Source organism: Syngnathoides biaculeatus, chromosome 13 (assembly GCF_019802595.1).
Source record: "Syngnathoides biaculeatus isolate LvHL_M chromosome 13, ASM1980259v1, whole genome shotgun sequence".
Taxonomy (NCBI): domain Eukaryota; kingdom Metazoa; phylum Chordata; class Actinopteri; order Syngnathiformes; family Syngnathidae; genus Syngnathoides; species Syngnathoides biaculeatus.
Genome location: NC_084652.1, coordinates 23,970,140 through 23,989,507, shown reverse-complemented (window position 1 = coordinate 23,989,507; position 19,368 = coordinate 23,970,140). Strand labels below are relative to the sequence as shown.

At 40.4% G+C, this 19,368-nt stretch overlaps 1 protein-coding gene across 1 annotated transcript in view; it reads right to left on the bottom strand.

Annotated features, from left to right (window-relative positions):
* cop1 (COP1 E3 ubiquitin ligase) overlaps positions 1 to 19,368 on the bottom strand; it is a 77,461-nt gene that overhangs the window by 43,824 nt on the left and 14,269 nt on the right. The window contains exons 3-7 of the mRNA XM_061838211.1: positions 9,567 to 9,664; positions 8,734 to 8,798; positions 8,506 to 8,625; positions 2,188 to 2,256; positions 684 to 743 (exon numbers count right to left, since the gene is read on the bottom strand). Coding sequence (XP_061694195.1) covers positions 684 to 743; positions 2,188 to 2,256; positions 8,506 to 8,625; positions 8,734 to 8,798; positions 9,567 to 9,664 — 412 coding nt within the window. The remainder of the gene's footprint in view (positions 1 to 683; positions 744 to 2,187; positions 2,257 to 8,505; positions 8,626 to 8,733; positions 8,799 to 9,566; positions 9,665 to 19,368) is intronic.

The following is a 19,368-nucleotide window of genomic DNA, read 5'->3' as shown; positions in this document are numbered from 1 at the left end:
TGGCCAGGCATGATGTATGGATTAGAGGCGGTGACACTGAAGAGATTAGAAATGAGCTCATTCGAGGGACAGCCAAAGTTGGATGTTTTGGAGATAAGATTCAAGAAAGCAGACTTTGATGGTTTGGACATGTCCAGAGGGAAGAGAGTAAATATATTGGTAGAAGGGTCCTGAGGATGGAGCTGCCAGGCAAAAGAATGAGAGGAAGACCAAGATCTGCTGAACAATTCTGCAGTTCAATTGGTGATCCACAAGACAATCCTCAGCGTACATCAACCTTCTAATCTAAGATGGTACTTGCTGTTTTGTCCAACCTAAGGCCTGGGGGCCATTTGTGGGTCTTCATTTTTGTTAGGCCAAAATTTACTCATGATGGGCCACACCTTTACACTTGTCTTACAGTGTGGTGTCAAAAATGCTGCCCAGGGGGTATTTGAAAGTCCTGCTCATTTGTTTTTTGTGAAGGGATCTTTTTTTTAACAATTACACTTTGCACTTGACAGTGGGGTTTTCAAACTAAAGCCCATGGGCCATTTGTGGCCCTTACCTTGTACCAACACTGCCAACATAACAGGACCACAAAATGCTAATACTCCAATAGGGCCGGATTGCGAGGACCAGATTATAGCTGCTCACAGATCACTTTTGTGGTTGTTTTTATTTAGTGTTATAAATCATCTTACCTCAACACGCTTAATGTCCTCTTCAAGGAAGTTAAGCTCCTTTTGTAATTGCTCCAGTTGCTGTCAAAACAACCATAGGAATAAAAATTGCATTTTTTTTTAAATGAATTTGTGGCATCATTTTAGTAGACTATTTCTACTGTGCGCTACCTAGATGGAAAAGTATTTACCAGATTCTCAAATTATATTTTTGCAGTTTCCATACGTTAATGTTTCTGACCACCAAACAAATAAACAAAAGGTAACCCAAGTAAATAAGGTGTTTTTAAATGGTGATTTTATTTATTAAGGAAAAAAAAAATGCTACCTGGCACTGTGTGGAAAAAGTAATTGCCTCCCAAACCTCATAACTGGTTGGGACACTCTCAGCAGCACCAACTGAAATCAAGTGTTTTCTATAACTGGCATTGGGTCTTTCAGATCTATGTGGACATGTTTTCCCCACATTACGATCCTCAAATACGTAGACAAAACCATGTGAACAAAAATACTGATTTAAAATATTTCATTTCTTAATGGGGGAAAAAAAAAAAAAAGTTACCCGGACCAGTGTGGTGATGAAGCCAATAATGGATTTACCCTGTGTTTATGAGGAGAAAAAAAAAGACGTCTGTTGATGGTCACCGGGGCTCGGAAGATGATGCTTGTTGAAGGCTTGCTTCAGGTATGTTCACATATTTTTAATACAATACAACTCACAAGCAAGCCACAAAATTTTATGTAGCCTAGCAAGCTAGTCCTAGCACTACTGGTTATAATCCAAAATGCAGGTGTCCTGTCAAATCATTCCAAATGTTTTGGTGTCTGATTGATTTTGGTACAATAAAGTATTTTAATTAGAGTTAGCAAGCACACGTTATTTCTCTTTTTCATTATAATTTCTGTTATATTGTAATGTTGGTTTGACCTGACAAATTAGAATACACGATCTTAGGAGAACAGTGATTTCTAACACTTATGGAACCAAGACAGATATTTTCCAATTGATAAATCTCAAAGGACACCAACAAACAATATTGCCACAAAAAGTGGATTATTTAATTACCTTATATCCCTCCTGGCATTAAATAGAAGAGCATTTAGATTTTTTTGTCATTATGCCTAACTTTCATGAATAGATGAACAGAGAACTTATTGTAATTTTTTTTTTTTCAGCAATCAAGTACACAAGTCATTTAAATAGACTCATTGCTCCAGCTTGTGATTGGATCAGTGATCAGTTATCGATTTTTTAAAAACTGGCTGACAGGTAATTGGCCTAAAAAATCCTGGTAGTGTAAAGCTGTAAATACTACATCCCAAATACTCGAAAAAGTTGGTTTCACAAAATACAGGAGCTTTTATGGAAATCACTTTAGAGCTCGATTTTATGTTTACGTGGGTTATCTTTGATATTTAATTTATATGCTGATCTTCAAGTGGGAAAGCAATGCAAAAATATCAGAATTGGAGAAGGTCACATACATTATCATGCATTCTATGTTTACAGGCAATTGTACGTTACCTCTCTTTTGTTTCTCCTTGCTTCATTAAGAAACTCCATGAGGATTTGTCTTTGAGCTGCTTGGGATTCCTTGTTCAAAGAAAAAAAAAATTGGATTATCTCAATGTTTATGAGGTAACAACTACACCAGAAAAAGAAAGCACTTTTCAAAATCTCAAAATAATAAAATCAGAATAACATTGAAATCATTACAAAAATGACGACAAGAACGAGACAAACACACAGGGTCTGAAATACGTATTTAACATTTATTCTCACTACATATATTTTCAAAGGTGCTTTTGACAAACTTTTCACCAGCATTTGGGAATAACCCTCTGAATCCATAGTGACAAAATAAGTAGGACAAATAAAATCAGCCACCAGCCCACAATGACATTGGCACCCAAGAAGCTGGCGATGCAGCTTCGATATTTTTTTCCCAGCCTTTTATCTGTTGGCGGTGTTCCATGAAACAACTACTTGGAGCTATACATATTATGCCCGAAGTTGAGAACTAGAGCGGGGACAAATATAAGTTTAAACGGCACGAAAAGTTAAAAACCCACCCCAATAGGACAACAATTTTTTTTTTTTTTTTTTAAAACAATAATAGCTAATCAAGTGAAGACTTGAAATTGCCCATAGCAAATCGCCAAAGTTGGGATATTGTGTTGGAGTAAAATGTTTAGTAAAGTGTTCAACCTATATTTAATTGAAAACACAACAACTTTCTTTGGGCATGTCCCGTTCGGGGTCGCCACAGTGTGTCATCTCAGATGAACGCTCATTTTTGCTTGGCACAATTTTTACGGCGGATGCCCTTCCTGACACAACCCCTCAAGAGGAGAGAAGGCCCCAGTGAGAAATGAACTCATGACCCTGGTTTACCAAACCAATGCTCTAACCACTGAGCTATGGGGCCAAGTGAATACACTACAAATAAGATATTTAATGTTCAAACTGATAAATTTGTTTCAGCAAATAGTCATTAAGATGGAATTTTATTTTATGGCTGCAACACGTTCCAAAAAGCTGGGACAGGTGGCAAAAAAAGATGGACAAAGTTGAGGGATTCTAATCAATCACCTGTTTGAAACATCCCAGAGGTGAACAGGCTAATTGGGAACAGGTGGGTGCAATGATTGGGCATTAAAAGAGCTTCTTTGAATTGGTCAGTCATTCACGAGCAAAGATGGGGTGAGGTTTACCACTTGGTGGACAACTGCGTGAGAAAATAAATAAAAGTCAAACAGTTAAGAGGAAAATGTTCCTCAATGTAAAATTGCAAGTAATTTAGTGATTTTATTATCTAAGGTCCAGAGAATCATGCGGTTCAGAGAATGTGGAGAAATCACTGCATGTAAGCAGCGAGGCTGAAAACCAACATTGACTCTCGATCCCTCAGCCGGCACTGCATCAAAATCCAACATCAATCTGGAAAGGATATCGCCGCAGGGGGTTAGGAACACTTCAGAAATCCAATGTTAGTAAATACATTTCAGCGCTACATCCCTCAGTACATCTTAAAACTATACTATTCAAAGCAAAACCCATTCATCAACACCACCCAGAAATCCCGCTGGCTTTTCTCTGGCCTGAGCTCATCTAAGATCGACTGATACAAAGTGGAAAAGTGTTCCGTGGTTGAACGAGTCCCCATTTCAAGTTTTTTTTTTTTTTTTTTTTTTTTTTAAATTGTGGATGTCGTGACCTCCAGGCCAAAGAGAAAAATAAAAACATCCGGACTCTTATGGGCACAAAGTTCAAAAGCCAGCATCTGTGATGATAAAGGGGCGTGTCAGTGCCAATGGCATGGGTAACTTACAGATCTGTGAAGCAACAATTGATGATGAAAAGTACATACAGGTTTTAGAGAAACATGCTGCCATCCAAGCAATGTCTTATTTATTTCAGCAGGATAATGCCAAACCACCTCCCTCCTCGAGCTTTCACCTTATCCTGGTCGAGGAGTTTGTGAGTCCCAATAATCCTAGGAGCTAAGTCGTCTGGGACCTCATGCCCCTGGGTAGGGTCAACCATGGCATACAGGTTCTAGCTGAGGGACCAGACAAAGTACAAGTCCATTAAACCAATGGATTCAGGTTTCTATTACCCGGACTATTACCTCTGGAGCCAGGCCTGGAGGTGGGGCTCAAAGGAGAGTGCCTCGTGGCCGGGCCTGTATTCATGGGGCTCGGCCAGGCACAGCCCGAGAGGGTAACATGGGTCCCCCTTCCCATGGGCTCACCATCTGTTAGAAGGGCCATAGGGGTCGGGTCCAATGTGAGCTGGGCGGTAGCCGAAGGCAGGGATCTTGGTGATCTGATCCCCAGCTATAGAAACTAGCTCTGGAGACATGGAATGTCACCTCTCTGGGAGAGAAGGAGCCCAGACTTGTGTGTGAGGTCGAGAAGTTCTGGCTGGCTATAGACTGACACACCTCTATGCACCACTTGGGCTCTGGTACCAGTCCTCTTGAGAGGGGTGGGTCCTGACTCTTGTTTTTGCCTATGCACCAAACAAGGGTTCAGAGTACCCACCCTTTTTGGAGTCATTTGAGGGAGTGCTGGAGAGTGCTCCCTCTGGGGACTATATCCTTCTGCTTGATGACTTAAAATGCCCACATGGGCAATGACTGAGACGTGGAAGGGCGTGCTTGTGGAAGAAAAGCCCCCCAGACCAGAACCTGAGTGGTGTTCTGTTAATGGACTTCTGTGCTCATTACTGATTGTCCATAAAAAACACCATATTCAGCCATAAGGGTGTCCACATGTGTAGTAGGCACCATGACACCCTAGGTCGCAGTTCGATGATCGAATTTGTGGTCGTGTCATCGGACTTGAGGCCACATGTCTTGGACATTCGGGTAAAGAGAGGGTTGGAGCCGTCAACTGATTACCACCTGGTGATGAGTTGGCTCCAATGGTGGGGCAAATGCCAGTCAGATGTGGAAGGCCCAAATGTATTGTGAGGGTCTGCTGGGTACAGCTGGCAGATTACCCTGTCAGAAGGAATTTCAACTCCCACCTCCGAAACAACTTTGCTCATGTTCTTGGAGGGAGCGGAGGACGTTGAGTCCAAGTGGACGATGCTCCGCACCTCTATTCTGAGGTGGCCGACACGAGCTGTGGTCGTAAGGTGGTTGGTGCCTGTCGTGGAAGCAATCCCCAAGCACGTTGGTGGACAACAACAGTGAGGGATGCTGTCAAGCTGAAGATGGAGTCCTATTGGGCATTTCTGACCCGCGGGACTCCCGAGGCAGCCGATAGGTGCCGGCTGGCCAAGCGGAATGCAGTTTTGGTGGTCGCTGAGTCAGAAATCTGGGCGTTGCAGGAGTTTGGTGAGACCATGGAGAACAACTTCATGATGGCTTTGAGGAAATTCTGGTCCACCATCTCAGGAATGGGAAGCAGTGCATCATCAACCTTGTGTATCGTAAGGATGGGACACTGCTGACCTCAACTCGCGACATTGTTAGTCGGTGGGGAGAATACTTCGAAGACCTCAATTCCACCTAAACGCCTTCCCATGTGGAAGCAGAGTCTGGGTTCTATGAGGCAGGGTCTTCTATCGCTAGGCTTGAGGTCACCAAGGTGATTAAAAAGCTCCTTGGTGGCAGGGCGTGGATGGAATTCGCTCAAAATTCCTAAACGCTATGGATGTTGTGGGGCTGTCTTGGTTGACACGCCTCTGCAACATCACGTGGACATCGGGGACAGTGCCTCTGGAATGAAAAACTGGACTGGTGGTCCCCCTTTTTAAGAAGAGAGACCGGAGGTTTTGTTTCAACTACAGGGGATCACACTCCTCAGCCTCCCTGGTAAGGTATATAAAGGGGTGCTAGAGAGGAGGGTCCGTCAAAAAGTTAAATCTCAGATTCAGGAGAGCAGTAATTTTCGGGCTGTTGCTTCTCATGAAGCGACTTTTTTTGCATGGGTGGTGAGTTTGGGATAATTATGCTGAAAGACCCAGCCATGGATCATCATCAATACCCTTGCTGATGGAAGGAGGTTTTCTTTCAAAATCCGATGATACATGGCCCTATTCATGCTTTCATTTACACTGATCAGTCATCTTGGTCCCTTTGCAGAAGAGCAGTCCCAAAGCTCCATGTTCTCCACGTTTCACAGCTGATCTTTGGATGCAAGTTGACATTCTTTCTGCTCAAAACTCAACAAATGGGGTTTTTGCCATAATGTTCTATATGGATTTTATCTGACCATATGACACACTCCCAGCCGATTTCTGGATCATCTAAATGCTCTCGCGCAAATTTCGGAAAGGCTTGGACATGTCGTGGCTTAAGTAGGAGGACAATCTGGCACTGGAGGATTTGAGTCCCTGGCGGCGTAGTGTTACTGATGGTGGTCTTTGTTACTTTGGTCCGAGCTTTCTGCAGGCCATTTACTTGGTCGCCCCGTGTGGTTCTGGTATTTCTGGTCATCATTCTTGTGATCATTTTGATCCTACGAGGTGAGATCTTGTCTGGAGACCCGAGTCAAGGAAGATTATCATTGGTCTTGTATGGCTTTCAATTTTTAATACTTGCTCCCACAGTTGATTTCTTCACACCCAGCTGCTAACCAACTGCAGATTCAGTCTTCCCAGCCTGGTGCACGTCTACAATTTGTGTCTGTCAGGTCTGCAAATCGTGACTCTTTGAGGTTGTGAACAGGTGTATTTTATACTGATAACTATTTCATTCAGGTGCCATTAATACAGGTAACGAGTGGAGGATAGAGCAGTCACTTGAGAATCTGAGAGCCAGAAATATTGCTTGTTTGTAGTTAGTCAAATATTTGCTAATCAGTTCTTTAAAAATCAAGTTGATTTTCTGTATTTTTTTCCCCTTCATTTCATCTCTCATTGGTGAGGTTCTTATAATCTGTACAATTTAAAAATAAGAAAAATATTTTCAAGAGGGGAACTGATGATAAACAGAAAACATTTTGAACACCCTCTCATGTGCGTGTGGACATGCTTTGTTTGTAATTAAGATGACAAGTCACCACAAGCTATTGTAGTAAGCGTTTCCTCATATTTTCACTGTCTAGCAGAAACCTAAAGGCTTTGTGTTCACACTTAATTGGTATTTGGAACATTTCATAATTCCCTCCACCATGACGAAGCCGAAGAAAAACAATACAAAGCAAAATGCTTAAATTTATTTAAAACCCAAACCACAACATTCCCCTTCAAAGTGGGCCAAACGATAATCCAACACGTCTACAAAGAGACCCTTCTGCATTTGCTTTTTCAAATACACGAGATGACAGTTGTGGTAGAACAACTTGTGGCTGCTTCACCATGACAACATGTTTGCTCACAATATCCTGAGTATCAGTTACTGGGCAAGAAGAACATTGGCGTGTTGAAGCAACTTCCCTAATTGACCCGATCTGGACGATGTCCCCACCCCCATCCCCACCCCCACCAGCCCTCCCATAGCTCAAGGGAAATGCATCACTTGTGAAGACGTGGATAACGTCAAGATGGCTATGACAACGGAGCTGCTGAGAATCCCAAAATCATCCTTCCAGGAGTGTGTGAATGAATGGCAAAGAAGGGTGGGTAAAGTGTGTTAGGGCTTCTTTGTACGCACATGTGTGACATCCACGCTGATGTCACTGCAGCTCTCCTGCACGTAATTTGCCTTTACACTCAAGTGTTCAGTTTAGAAAATGTACTCCAGTTCTTCAAGTCAGAGGAGTCACTACAGCTGCCATTGGCTAGGATGCCACACGGTGGGGTTTCTGCAACACATTTTCATCATTTCCGGTAGCTGTTTTTACTTTCCTTTCCGTAACAAGGAACAAAGCAACAATAATGGTGATCGTGGAAAAGTCTACTAAACAAATTGATTTAAATTACCAGATGTTTAATTATGCTGCAAAATAGGATCCCAAAGGTGGCAGTGTAGATGGTATGTGGAGCAAAGAGGAATGGTGAGCAGGTCATCACAGCATGAGACTTAATGGCTAATCACAAGAGATGAATTTCGCGGCTTTCCACATGGAGCAATTGTTTTTTATGTATGCACAGCTTGCTATGCACAAGCTATGCAGAGGTGCCGCACGGAGAAATGTGTAAGTCACGTGATGCAATGCAAGCGATGTCGGCCATGGACGCCACTTCAGCACTTTATACTTCAGGAGGATGACTTTGAAGGGGAAAACTTGGAATTTGTATTGAATATTTTTTGTGACGCCAGTCCTCAAACTTTTTTTTGACACCCTCTGTCTATCACATTATTGGAAAACGTTTTGAAAAACCTGGCATTTGAGAATATATATATTTATTAAAACGATTTCTTCTATGTAGCCCATCCTCGCTTACCGCCTCCAGCTGCTTCTTCTTCTGAACCAGTAGCTCCAACATTAGATTTACATTTGCCAGGTCCAAGTTCTCTTGGTCAGGACTTAACACATCTTGTAAAACATGCCATCTGGATCCATTCTAAGGGTCAAAGAGACTGATCAGTAAAATGTAATTGGCTTCCCCCCCCCCCCTTTTGTCCAGATGAATGTAATAATACTAGGACAGTCCTAAATGCATTTTACTCACAGGATGATCTAATTTGTGTCTCTTCTCCTCCGATCTTTGCTTCTGTTTAAGGATGAGTTCATTTACTGGTGTTGGTGAAAGAGAAAAAAGAAAGAAATGACAGACAACCAAAAAACAGGGAATCAGCCTAAACCAGTTGAACGGCTTCTCAAACTAGAGACATTTATCTCTAAGATTTATGACCATGGTGGCATTGATTTGAGAATATACCACCTCGTATGCCCATTTTAATTTTTTCCTCAGGGGATCAAATTACACACCTTTTCCAAGTGAATTTTACAGTAAGGTAAATTTACAACCAGCAACTAGGCTGTGTACTAAAATTACAGTTGAACCTCAAAAGTTGGATGCTCTTGAGATCATACAAGTCTGAATTAAAAAAGTAAAATGGATCTCTAACGGTCACCATGCGTAATCTCATGTCAGGCCACAGATAAACTTATTCGAAAAGACAAGGATTAACAAAGAGATATTGAGAACATTACCAGCTAAGATTCATTAAAAGCAGCAAGACTCATGTATAACCATACACTGTCACAATTATTTTATTATTAAGATTGGTCAACATTTGTTTACTCTTGCATAACAATTAAGTATGTTAAAACATTACAATTCCTTTACAGTTAAATGTTTTACAGTACTGATAGTTGTACGCCTGAATAACTTGTTTCTAGTTTCAGTAATTTCAAAATCTGAACAATTTGGAGCAGATTAATCCATTTACTAAATATGGGTTGCACAATACGATTACATATTATTATTATTATTATTATTATTACGATACGATTATTGAGCATTTACTCAACGCATATCACGATTTAGTGACCACCTACCAAGGAAGTTTGGGTAAAGTTGATCCACATTATCAACAATGTAGTTGCACTTGGGACACCTGTTGCTATCCTCCAGACTCTGGCGGATGCATTTGAAGCTGCAAGTGGTAAAGGAGTGAAGTTAAGAATGATTTTTTACAGAGAGAAAATGTGATAACCTCAGAAACAAACAAGGCAAGCGTGCATTTAGAGTTATAGTCCACAATTTTTTGTTTAAAAACATAAAACATTTACTGAATGATATTTTTATTACCCATGCTGGCTCGGTTGATGGCACACTGCAAGTGATGGGACGGAAACGATGCATGTCCTCCAGAACATAGTAAAAATGTAGAATCTCATAAAAGGCAGTGCTGACTTCATATTGAAACGATGGCCAACTTCTTCTGTTATAATATAGAATTTGAGCTTAGGGCGGTACCTAAAGTTACATACTCTAAAGTAAAATACTATATTTTCACAACCATAATGTGCATTTAAGTCTTGTTTTTTTCCAAAATGGTTTAGACTTGTGTATGTACTAGGTTCCAAAATCTGTAAATGTCTTATGTTTGTCTCCTTGAATGAACGCTAAACTTATGTTAGTGTGCATGCATGCTACCGCATGGTGGCACTCACGAGACAGTAAGGAACAATTCCCTTTTTTATTTTCTGTAAGCAGAAGAACGAACTTCATTCCCCACACAATGGCATGTGTAGGCAAGTCATTCTGTTTGTTCTGGTGTGATCATTTTAATTTTGATATGACACAGTGTGAACAACATGTAGACTAAAGACTGATCTATACTTGTCATTGTGGAGGAAGGGAAGCTTGTTGTTCTGCTTACAGAAGTTAAAGTGCAATTGTTAGTCATTGCCTCGTGAGCACCACAGTATGTTTTAAGATAGTGTAATAGTTTTGCTGTGCCTGCGCCGGATAATACGGTGCACCTTATGGTCATTAAAATACAGACTGAATTGTTAAGTCTTCAGTTTCCCATTGGTTACAGATAAAATAATAAACCATAATGGATTATTTTTTTAAAAATATATTTCCCTTTCAATGATTTCTGGCTAGCCCCCAAAAGAGGAAATTTTATTTACAGTTTAGACTATGAATAGTTTGGTGTACATACTAATGTAATGAGGCCCACAAATAGTAACTGTATCAATAAGTGAAGCCTTGCTCAGGGGGCACCATTTTGACAAATTAAGATAAAAATCTTCTCTCATCCCATTAATTTCCTCTCTGGTCTTCCTCTTGTCCTTACACCTGGCGGCTCCATTTCCATAATCTTTCAACAATACAGTATGTTGTTATCAATATATATATAAATTATTCATTACATGATGCTGCCCCTCAATTATGTGTTATACTAGAAAACGTATTTGCATCACACAAAAATCAAATGTTTTAACTAACAAAAACTTTCTGGACAATTGTATGCTTCAAAGTTTTTGAGAAGCCATTTAATCCGAATTGCCTTACATGGATGAATAAAAAGTTAAATAAAATCTTTTGCATTCCAGACTATACTCCAGTGTACAAACCAATGTCCAAAAAAAAAACGTTTGCAGGGATGAGTTTTGTCGAGAATGACTTGACTGACATTGAGAACAACCCCACCAAACATATTTGGGATGAAATAATTAGAAGAGAGAGACAGCAGGGCCTCGATTACATCAAACATTGTGACTTATGACCTCAGAAATATACGACTGGACAATCCCACAAACACGCTAAAATGTTTAAGACAGTTTCTCTATAAACTAGTGGCCAACTGACTTGAACAAACAGGACTTTCAACTCATTTCAATTGATATTTTATTAATGGTCAATATGGAAAAAGGAGATCATCGATTTTATGTTCTATACATTTTGCCACTCTACGAGAACTTCCGCAAACATGGATGAGAAAACGCTACCCACTAGCGACCCATATAGACCACAAAAAGGGCAAGTCCATTCCAGTTGTACCTCTACTTCGAACATCTCTACCAATGAAAAATTCAGGTTACTAAAAACCTTCCTGGAAAATTTATGTCTCTAGTTACAAAGGAAATTCAGGATTTCGAAAGTGGCACGATAGAGCTGCTCTTTCATTGGCTATTGTCGGAGCATCTGCCTGGAATCACAAAGGCTAGGAGGAACATCAATCTTTAGCCATGATGAACTTCCTGTATCTTGTTTGGTGTGGCGCAATAGCGTTGCTCTAGCTCGCTATCACGTACCATCTTCCCGGCATCACATCCTTCCATTGGCTAGGAGGGACATCAATCTTTACCAGTGATGAACTTCCTGTATCTTCATCACCAAATCCATTGTCATACGTTGGTGCAAACTCATACTGTACAACTTCTTTGCAGATTTTATAATTTTTTTTCACGATGGGTCCCAAGAAAATATTTAGCTGGGAAAGGCTGAGAGGACAAGTTGGATCTTTGGACGGAGGAGCTAAAGGAGCTGGAGCCGATGCAACACACGGCAATGCAGGAGCATTTTAGTGAGGATGGCGTAGAGAAGGAGGCAGCCACTATTTCGTCAGCCATAATAAAATAAGTGTTGAAGAAATTCTATGACATTTCCGAATTTATTCAAAACAATCATCCAGAAAATGTGTTAACTAGGCTATAATCACTTACTTAGATGATATTTGCCTTGCACATTTAACCAATATTATTAAAAGCTACCAAAGGCAAACATCCTTGGATTGGTACTTCATGAAACATTGAATGTTGTTTGTTTTGAATTCATAGTTTGTGGAATTCATTAATTTTAGTGTAATTAAGTTGTCTGCATGCCTCCTCCTCCGTCCCCGATGAAGCCTCGTCACTTCGTTACTCAACACCAAAAGGTGTTATGTACATTTTGATTGCTGATTTTTTTTGGGGCGGGTGCTTGGAACAGATTAGGCTGTTTACATGTCAAATGCGTTTCTACTTGGGAAAAATTCAAGTTAGAAAACAACTTCTGGAATGGATTAATTTCATAAGTAGAGTTACTGCTTTATTTGAAAACAACCGTAGTCTGCAAAACATGTACACAAGTTTTTATGACGAAGATGGGCTAAGCTGTCTAAAATCACCTATGAACCATGTTATAGAAAGCGATGCATCTATTGCGGTAAATAGATCCATGACTCCTGTAACAGGGTTCATACTCAGTCTGACCGAAAAAATTTAAGGGTTTTTTAGGGCCATTCTTAGGGGCTGACAAAAAATTTAGGGCCGACACGGAAAAAATTTAGGGCTGACACGAAAAATTTAGGGCCATCGTGGGAAATCAAGAATAAGAAAAAAAGACTCAACCAATGGTGCCATCAACCGTTCTTGGTTCATCAAATGTTCCAGTACCTCAGTACCTGTGACAGTGATCACGTATTGCCCCTTGTGGTAGTTCTCATTGATATGACCATTGTCAATGTCTTCACATAAAAGTCTACAGAAAAACAGATTCTAACTACAATTGCAACTATATACACAAATGTCTTCTACTGATGTCTGTCTGTCTCAGCACCCCTACTCTAGCTCTTTGAGCCTACCCAGTGCCTCCTCTATTTGTTGCTGCAGAGGTGCCAAAGTGGCTCTCTTGTCCTTTGCTCTGCCTCTGAGTGCATTGGCCTCGGTGATAAACCTCATATTCCTCTTTTCTTCTGCCTCCTCACACAGCCTGTCAGCCTTCTCAATAAGCGTAGATATGTCAGTCTCTATTCTGGCTTTTGTGGCTTTGAGGCAGTAGAGATGAAAAGTGGGCAGCGATGCCAAATGTAGCCAGGTACGAAGTCTTCCTTTCCCCACAGTGGTAGTTTTTAGCAATGTCACTGTCTGGGAACATGACTGCAAACACTTTTGAATTATTTTCACAAGATTTGTAACTGTAATGGTTGCAGATCACTTTTAAAGTCCACACGATCTCTACCTTTAACGAGTCCGTCTTCGTGTATTGAACTACGTTCATAAAGCCTGACTTCCGGCTGGTTGAAGTCGATGACTGGACAACTGTAGGTGCGCATGCACTACTCGTACCACTGCCTGAAGCTGATGCTTCACTATCTTGATATTTTAGAAACAGATTCATACCAACGGAAGATGAGAGAGTCTTCGCCAAATCAGTGTGTCTCCTGTTTTTCCGGTGCGACTCCAGCACTTTGACGCCCATCTTTTTAAGCTGGTAACTCTGCTTGCACAGATGGCAGTAAAACATGTGCCGATCTTTTGGATCTCGACAAACCCAGCTCCCGAACTCCTTACTTTCAACCCAAGCATATTGAAAAATGCACTTCCCCATGATACAAGTTGGATCGATGAAAGAACTACGCTACGTCGTAACGAAGACGAAGTGAAATGCCTACTCACGGAAACAATGGAATATCGACAAGATGGCGACAAGTTGTCAACAGGTGACTTCCGTTGACAATTCCGGCTGTTTTGGACGCCAGACGGGTCGCTATTTTTTTTAAATTTTTTTTTTTTTTTTTTAAGGGAGAATTTTGGCGGTAGAGGTCCTCCCTTTGATTTGTTTTTAATTTAAGGCCTTTTTAGGGGCTTGACCGGTTTTCGCGGATTTTTAAAGACTTTCAGGAGCCCCTAAATGCACCTTCGAAAATTTAGGGGTTTTTAGGGACTTTTAGGGCTGTGTGCGAACCCTGAATGTAAACAAAACAATGATTGGGAGTGATCAAGGTGGCAGTTGAACTTGTGTTTGGTACGTGAACAGGGCAGGAAGATAATAGCTTATAATATATAATAGATAATAGAGCAGGACGATATAGAAACTGTTCCAGTTTTTGTTTTACATTAGTATTAGCAGCTACTAGCTAGCTTCATTGCACGGGTGATAGCCGATCGCACAAATAGGTCAGCCGCCGCTGTCTGAGCTGACTATTCTGAAAATCTGGGTTTACCCATTCTCTTAGCCGCTTGTCCCTCATAAGGGTCACAGGAGTGCTGGAGCCTATCCCAGCTGTCAACGGGCAGGAAGCAGGGTACACCCTGAACTGGTGGCCAGCCAATCACAGGGCACATTGAGACAAACAGCCGCACTCACAATCACAGCTCGGGGCAATTTAGAGTGTCCAATTAATGTTGCATGTTTTTGGGATGTGGGAGGAAACCGGAGTGCCTGGAGTAAATTCATGCAGGCACGGGGAGAACATGCAAACTCCACACAGGCAAGTTTGGGATTGAACCTGGGACCTCAGAACTGTGGGGCCAACGCTTTCCAGCTGATCCACCGCGCCGACTAAAATAAATCTTTCATTTCTTTTTTTAATTTTGCTTTATTTAGAAATCCCCACATTGTATTCATTCCACATAATCATGTTTCATCTGTGTGTCTTCTTGATTTCCAGGAGACTGAGCATGATTAAATGCATTGCTGCCACCTAATTGTTAAGTGATGAATACCGACAACAAAGGAAAACTGAAATACAGTCAATGAATAAATAAACAATAAACAATATAAGGATTACAACTGAAGAATAATTATAATGGCGCAATATAATTGAACAGCGTGAAGATTTTAAATCCTACTACATAACACAGTGGTACCTCAATTTACGAAATTAATCCGTTCCGGAAGTTATTTTGTAACGTGAAATTTTTTGTAAGTAGAAGCGAATTTTACATGTAAATAGCCTAATCCTTTACAAGGCCCCCGCCAAAATAAGCATTCAAAGCACAAAACTTAAAAGACTAATAAAAAATTATGTTCATTTACCTTTGGTGTGGGGCGACTATACGAAGAGAAGGGTGAGTGACAAGCAAAAGCCATTGTGGGGGACAGAGGAGGAGGCAACCATTTGACAGGTGAGAGAAAACATATATGAATGAATGTATCCACGCACACACTTCAATTCCACTAAAGTATCTTGGGGCCTATGGTGAGGAGAGCTAAATATACAGTACTTGCAAAAACACAAACGAAAGTCTCGGGAAAAAGTTGTACTTTTCGAATGTGCGTTAGCTTGTGAAAGTGTGTGAAAGCACTCAGTGACAAGTGTCTAAGGAAAACGAAACGCATCATGGGTAAAGATTAACGTCCCTCCTAGCCAATTGGATGACAAGAAGATGGTACCGCGGTATCCAATGAGACAGCAGCTCTATTGGGCCACACAAACCAAGATACAGGATGTTTACGTTTGGTGGAATTTGGGGGCTGCGAATCCAATGCCTGTTTTTTTTTTTTTTTGTATCCTGAATTTGCCTGCATACCTAGAGACAACATTTTTCTGAGGGGGTGTTTCGTAACCTGAATCTTTTTTTTTTTAATTACTAGAGACGTTCGTAAGTAGAGGTACCACTGTATAGTCCCACAACTGCCCTGTGCTAATATTCTTGATATTTTAAAAACCTGCAAATTCAGAGAAGACTCTTCTTCCAGTCATACCCATAAATGCAGTTAAACTAATAATTGACAGATTAATTTATTCTGCTGTTACCGTTTTCAGCCTTGGGTCTTCTTTTCCCAGTCAAGGATTTTTTTCTTCTATGAGTCATATCGCAGGTAATTTACTTTGTGAGGTTAATAATCGTTAGTCACTTTCTGTTTTAGAATCTAGTAGAATCTGTTTGGTCAAGTTCTATATTTTCATAAATACAATAAATATCTTATCACAGATAGACAAAGATTGCCCAAACAAATCATGATATCAAATTTAGGCATTATCGCTCAGCACAACCTCCAAGTATTTTATCATAGACATTGGCACACAGTGGAACCTTGATAACATGGTCTAGGGGTGTTGTCTTATAGAGCAGATAGTTACATTGAAGCACTTTTTTAGACCACATGCACCCATATTACTGTACAGAACAAAAATTATTTTTTTTCATGCCCTAAAATGTTCAATAGAATAAAAATGTAATATATTTTTAAAAAGCCTGAAAGTAAAAGTTCCACATTTTAGTCAGTGACATGCAAACATACAGTGCTTATCACTGATGAGACGTTTCCATGAACAGTGAGGAATTTGTGTGCTTCCTAGTGCCTAAGAAACACCTGAAAGTCTGCAAACAGATTTTCTGGTCTGATGGGATCAAGATAGAAATGTTTGCCCTTAATTCTAAGCAGTATGTGGGCAGGGGCGGAGAAAAGTACTGCTCATTACCTGTCTAATTCAGTCTCAATACAAAAGAATGGTGGTTGGTAGGATTATGCTGTGTGTGTGTTGTTCATCTTTAGTGACAGGATGAGTGGTTGTGATGAAGTACAGCAATATCCTGGATTATAACCTTTAAAACCTTCCCCAGAGTGCTCAGGACCTCAGACTTGGCCGAAAGTTCACCTTTCAACAAGGCATTGACCCTAAGCAATAGACTTTACACTGATATTATCGGCCTGATTGGTATTGGCCAATTTTTCACATTGAAAGCTGATTGGCTAATATGTCATAATTTGCCAATCCGATCAATGATGTAATTCATAGGCCCGGCAAAAGACATTTATTCTGCTTCACCATCGTGTACAGTATATTGTACAAAGAATTTATTTCATTCAAATCATGAGATTCTTCATAGTAGGGCAGTCTCAATTTTTTTTTTGCAGCTGAAACAAGTATTCAGCATGTTTTTCCTTGCTAAATATACTGGCCAGGTGGCATTGTCATGAACATTTCACCAGATGTTTTAAACAACCCAAGTAATCCATCAATAAAAAAGGCAGAACAAATGAGATCAGAAATTAAGTTGAGTAAAAATGTGGAATAACACAGTGGAACAGTCTTGGACACATGATGAAAGGGAGGTTAAAGGAACAGAAAGCCAAGAACAAACCTAAAATGTATCAAAGACCAATTCAGCCCTTTGCCACAATTCTCACAAGTTGCCAGATCTCATCCGATCTTCAAGTTAAGCAGTGTTGGTCCTGGTTAGCACTTCCATGGGGCTGACACACAAAAAAAGTGCATCTTAAAATTAATGATCAATCACCTCAGTGGAACAGAATAAGATTACTGTAATTTCTTGAGTATAATGTGCCCTGTAGTATAATGCTCACCCCTAAAGTTGACCTTGAAAAAAAAAAAAAAAAAAGGAAAATCCTTCTACCAATGTACAATGTGCACCACAATTTGCTGCTACCCATATGCTCAGAATATAAGGAATGATTTGTATTTATATTTTGTTGGGTTTGTACTTGTATTGTTTTTCAAAAAACAGTCCGTACAACAATCATTAATAATAATGTGCATTTGCTGATGCATCGGTAATATAATCTTGGGACAGGCCTCAAGACATGATTGTCCTGTTCCCTGTAATTGTCAGAACAGAATCCCTCAACCAACTAAAATAAATGCTCAATGATGGCACAACATTTTATTAACACTGTTAACACGTATTTCAGTCTTAAAAATATAAACTCTTTAACATTGTTTATTAAACACTGCATTAAATATTTGTGCATAAAACGTTTGTGCATAGTGCAGTTTATCCACTACATCACACATCTTTGGCCAAGCTTCAAAAGAAGCATTGTGACTCATCTCCAATCCGAAAAAGATTCATAGTGGCTTTATTTGGTGCTTCGCTGTTGAACTCATCATTGATGATATTGATATTTTTTTAATCCCAAGAGTTTGGGTTGTGCAGCGCAACCTGTCCCCCTCCATTCGGCTCCAATCCAGGAGGAGAGGAGTATCATGAACTACTACAGAGGATCTCCATCCTGGAAACGAAAATCCACCGTCTTGAAGTGTATGCGGATGTTAATGGACAGTCATGGATTAAACCACTCTGCCATTGCCTCAAAATGGTGAGGAGAGGTGTGCTAACAGACAGCCACTTAGCTCAACAACAGGGAAACAATAACGGATCATCTGTTCTCCCTGGAATGTACTGAGAGCAAAGCCCAATGATATGGGATATCAAAAAGGAAGGAGACAACACCAGTAGCTCACCAAGGAATCCGGCTGGCCTGCGCTGCGGGCTACCATAACCCCATGTGAATCCCATGGATAGTCGCTACAGCAAAAAGCAAGAAAAAAAGAAAGTCAATGCAAAACATTGACATCAGACTTACAAGTATATTTGAGCCAGGTTTACAAGATCCTGGCCAAGAATGCTAATGCCCCACCATCACTAAAAAGGTATGAAATTAAATTATACACGAAAAATTGGGACCCCAAGCGTTAAGAGTTAGTGATGGAGCAATCAAGGATGTGAAATGCTTTTGCAGTGAAGAGTACACCAGAGTACTGTGTTTTGCTAATGACACACCTGGAGACAATCAGCAACAAGGTGTAACGAGTGTCACTGTACACACAGGGGACCTGGATGTTCTCAAGCAGCAAATTAGGAGATACTAAAGCAAGATTTGATTGATCTAACAAAAACGAAATGTGTGGATACTGAGGTTTTTATAAGCAGACCTCTCACAATTGTACGATCTGGAGATCACATTTCTCGAGGCTCCATCAATTACACAAGTGATTAAGTGAAGTATGTACTGCACTACAGTGAGTTTCATTGACAATTTTTGAGTTTTTGGGAGCACAGACACCTTTTCAAGGCATACGGTTTCTGTGTAAATAGATAAGGAGTTAAGGTATTGGCTGCCAACATTTTGTACTGTGTACGTCATTCAACGGCCTAAAAAGAAAATGGTAGAAACGTGTCCACAACTCAAAGACAAAACGATGATGAAGTTGTCCCCAAACAAATGGAGGAACAAGAGATAAGGCGAGACAAGTGGTAGACTGACTCAGGGTCATCCAAACAATTGGAGGAGCAAATGACAAATGAGATGAGCCATCACTTTAAATTTTCCCCACCTCTTCCTGTCCCTTTGGAGCCAATTCCAATGTAAAGTCAAATCTGTAATCCAATG